The sequence below is a fragment of the Dipodomys ordii genome, unplaced genomic scaffold (genome assembly GCF_000151885.1).
Source record: "Dipodomys ordii isolate 6190 unplaced genomic scaffold, Dord_2.0 Scaffold36, whole genome shotgun sequence".
Classification (NCBI taxonomy): Eukaryota; Metazoa; Chordata; class Mammalia; order Rodentia; family Heteromyidae; genus Dipodomys; species Dipodomys ordii.
The window spans coordinates 6,201,781-6,206,031 of record NW_012267252.1 but is presented as its reverse complement, the minus strand read 5'-3'; the positions used below and the strand labels follow the sequence as shown (position 1 = coordinate 6,206,031).

Sequence of the window (4,251 nt, the reverse complement as noted above, 5' to 3'; positions counted from 1 at the left end):
TGGGGCTTGAACTCTGGGCTTGGGTGCTGTCCTTGAGCTCTTTAGCTCAAAGCTAGCGCTCTACCACTTGAGCCACAGCACCACCACTTCCAGCCTTTTCTGTTTATGTGGTGCTAAGGAATCAAACCCAGGGCCTCATGCATGTGAGGCAAGCATTAGAATCCAATCAGCCAGGTACTTGGGCAGAGACATAAGGCATCACTCTACCTGCTCACCTCTTACCCTCCAATCAAGCCTGGATGCCATGCCTTGCTGGCAAAGAGAAATGGGCACATCTGTGCATAGCAACTACAAGGGAGGTGGTGAATGCGAGTCTATACACTGGTTCTTGTTGGGGTGTGATATTTAAAGACCCTTATTGAAGTAGACATAAGATACATGCTCTTTACACTTGGCCTTGATGGTAGCTTGGAGCTCTGGTTCCAGATATGAAACTGGCAATTCACTGAAAAGAGAATAGAAGAGAGTTATGAATAAATATGCCACCCAAGACAAGCAACAAAATACCCTTAGAAAAATGTAAGTCCAGTGCCTCTCGAGGAAGCTCCTCCTGATTTTCCTAGCAAGGATTATTTATTTACTTATTTAGCCAGTCCTAGGGCTAGAACTCTGGGCTTGGGCACTGTTCCTGAACTCCTTTTTGCTCAAGGCTAGTGCTCTACTACTTGAGCCACAGTATCATTTCCAGGTTTTCCTGTGATTATTTGGAAGTAAGAGTCTCATGGACTTTCCTGCTTGAGCTGGACACAAACTGTAATACCCGTATCTCAGTCTCCCAAGTAGCTAGGATGACAGGCATGAGCCATCAGTGCCAGATCAACCAGGGTTATTTTAGGCCTCTGCATGCCACATGTTGCTCTGTATGTTGCTTTTACTTCTACTTTGTTCTCTCCAGAGTAAAGTTTTTGTTTTAAACTGTGATATTCTCTACAAGATTACAATACAGTCTTCAGGACACAGGGGTATCTAGCAGATCTTCCTGAGGCATACAGAACTAGAGTACTGGCCTCCAGGTGCTTACCACAGGCTGTGTTCTTTTTTTTTTTTACTTTAGAGAAAAAAAAGGACAGTTTATTTTCAAGCAAGTAACTAAATGCACTATAATTTAACTTAGCCTCATAATTAACTGCAGTATATTTACTTCATTAATTCCATAATAAACTTAAGTCAACTTTACCAATAAGCATTTTCCTTCAGATAATAATTTCCAAGTTTTCTCAACAATTTATTAATAATATATCTGAAAAGCTGACCTTGCAGTAAATAGTCGAGACATTATTTGAAAAGCTTAAATTCCAGTTGGTATGGTACCAAAATTTAGCTTCAAAATTCACAGTACTGCCAGGAAGTGGGTGGCTTCTGAGGGTGGAGAGAAGGGGAGTGGAGTTTTTCCTTGTTTTCTCTTCCAGGGATGAGCCCAGGACATCACAGACTGTGGTGCCTGTGCTAAGCTAGAGCGCTATAGGGGGACTGTACCAACACTTCAAACTGCTGTACTTTTTTACTTAAGCTGAGACTTTAAATACATCTGTTATACATATTTACAAATATAAGAGGATGTGAACAGATACACACTTTCTAACAGAACATGACCGCAATAAGGCTGTGTTCTTATACTTACTGCATAGAAAAAGGAGGCAGAGTAAACCTACCCAATATACACCTCAGCCCAGGCCTGTGCCTAGTCTGTTTTGTGAATGGGGAGACAAGGGAAAAAAATAAAAAAAGAACTAGAGTACTAGCTGAGTGCTGGTAGCTCATGCCTGTAATTCTAGCTATTCAGGAGGCAGAGAGCTGAGAATCGAGGCCCAAAGCCAGCCCAGGCAGGAAAGTCTATGAGACTCCTATCTCCAATTAACCACCAAAAAGCTGCAAATGGAGCTATGGCTTAAGTAGTAAAGCACCAGCCTTGAACAAAAAAGCTAAAGAGGACAGAGCCCAGGCCCTGAGTTCAAGTCCCAGTACTGGCACAAAAACAACACCAACACTAGAGTACTGAGGAAAGGAGTGTAATACCTTCTCAGTATGTAGTGAAGCTATGCTGGTCTCCTGGAGTTGGTCACTCCCTGCTACCACTGTCACATGCCTCCCTTCCTCTTCCCACCATCCCTTCTTCCTGCCTCCCTTCTAGAACATCAAAGGAAGTAGAAAAGTCCCAGTCAGAGTAGAGGTCCAAACATGAGCCAGAGTAAGTACCTCATTCAATTTTAAATACCAGATCAAGCCAGGAAGGATGTTCCTAACAACCTAGCCAGCAGAACAGGAAGTCCTTTGCTCCTCACCATGTCTCAAAGGCTGTACTTGCTCCACTGGGTGGGGAGCAACTGCACCCCTCCTGGCTTCTCCCGCCCCTTGAAGATCTGGCTGGTTTGCCATTTACATGGGGCTAAGAGGCCCAGAGCTCAAGCTGATGAGCACTTGTCCTTGGAAACCGTTCCTTCCTATCCCATCCCTTTCCCCCTTGAACAGCAGGTAGACTGGGAAAGCAGTAGCAGGTCATTCAACAAAACTAAGTGAGCAGCCAACAGCCAATACCATTCCTGTGGGAAGAGGCCACATGCCACAGGCACCATGAAAAGGAGGCTGGAAGAAAAGAGAAACCAAAAGGTTGGTAGACATCTCCTGGTAGCCCCGCCCACACTCCATCTCAGAGCCCCCAGAGAGGAGAGGGAGGTATCCTCCCTCCTTCCCCGCCCCCATCTGCCTTCTCAGCCACAGTGCTCTCCCACACCATTCTCTGTCCTCTGTCTTCTGATGTGAGGATAAAACCACTGTCCTTCCATCCCTCATCCCAGCTCTCACCCCACCCCCATGTTCAAACAAATGACCACATAATGACATGACTGGAGAGCTTGAACTATGAACCTGAAGCCACGAGCATCCACACATGTAGGGGAAGTTGTTATCATTAGTCCTCACATGGCAAAGCAAGATTAACACTAAGACACATGGTAAGCTCTTAAGAATGCTGTCATAAGCCAGGCGAGGTGGCTCAGGCCTGTAATCCTAGCTACTCAGGAGGCTGAGACACCAGAATCACAGTTCAAAGCCAGCCCCGGCAGGACAGTCTGTGGGACTTTTATCTCCAATTAACCACCAGAAAACCAGAAGTGGTGCTGTGGCTCAAGTGGTAGAGTGCTAGCCTTGAGCTGAAGAGCTGAAGGATGGCGCCCAGGCCCAGAGTTCAGGCCCCATAATCAACAAAATAAATAAATAAATAATAAAATAATGCTGTCATGGGACTGGAAAGGTGGCTCAGAGGTAGATTGCTTGCCTCACATGCACGAGGCCCTGGGTTCAATTCCTCAGCACTACATAAGCAGAAAAAGCCAGAAGTGGCTCTGTGGCTCAAGTGGTAGAGTGCTCATCTTCAGCTAAAGAGCTCAGTGATGGCACCCAGGCTCAGAGTTTAAGCCCCATGACAAAAAAAAATAAACAAACAAAAAAGAATGCTGTCATGATATAACTAGGAACAGATTATAGGATCACATCTATAATCTTGGCTACTCAAGATGATGGTAATATGAGGATCATGGTTCAAAGCCAGCCTAGGCAGGAAAGTCTTATCTCCAATTAACCTCCAAAAAGCCAGAATTGGAGCTGTAGCTCAAGTAGTAGAGCACCAGCCTTGAGTGAAAAAAAAAACAGGACAGTGTCCAGGCCAAGTTCAAAGCTCCAGTACTGACACAAAAGAAATTTTAAATAAAGTCAGGCAAAGGAGCACATGCTCTTTGATACCCACCATGCTCCCTGGCAAGTCTTAGTACCCTAGCCACCAAAGAACCCAAACTACCAAAACTCCATACTCACAAGCACCCAGACAGCATGACTTGCAATGGGGCATGCAGCACCCTGACTTTCTGTACAAAAAACAAATAAAAGAGAGGCCTATATGAGACTTGGATATCACAAAGTGGTCCCCATGCCTTCCCTGCCAGGAATCAAGCAGGTAGAAGGCACCAGAGGCCCTGAAAGAGAGAAGGGAATGGTCTTGGCTACTGCCAGGAAACTGGCTCTGATGTCTAAGTCGGTGGCCAGCGGGGAGTAGGGCAGGCTGTATTTGAATGATACGGTAAGGTGGTAGTGAGAGTCAGAATCCCCAGCACAGCATGGCTAGGGACTATAGACAGGGCAAATGCAAGAGAACCCTTCTTACCTTCATGTAATGCAGTTTCTCCAGCCTTTCCATGATAACTGGAAGCAAGACTGGAAGAAAGCAGGGGAGGAGCTGAGGGAGGCTGGAAGAACTTC

The 4,251-nt window shown here is 45.7% G+C and overlaps 1 protein-coding gene across 5 annotated transcripts in view; it reads right to left on the bottom strand.

The window, feature by feature from the left end:
- Window positions 1–325: 325 nt before the first annotated feature.
- Sfxn2 (sideroflexin 2) overlaps window positions 326–4,251 on the bottom strand; it is a 19,755-nt gene continuing 15,829 nt past the window's right edge. For 4 of the 5 annotated variants that reach the window (XM_013017646.1, XM_013017648.1, XM_013017647.1 and 1 more), the window contains 4 exons: window positions 4,157–4,206; window positions 3,811–3,860; window positions 2,536–2,583; window positions 346–445 (listed from right to left, as the gene is read on the bottom strand). In XM_013017646.1, coding sequence (XP_012873100.1) covers window positions 346–445; window positions 2,536–2,583; window positions 3,811–3,860; window positions 4,157–4,206 — 248 coding nt within the window. Of the gene's footprint in view, window positions 446–2,535; window positions 2,584–3,810; window positions 3,861–4,156; window positions 4,207–4,251 lie in introns of all 5 variants that reach the window. The other variant, XM_013017644.1, reaches the window with a different exon arrangement.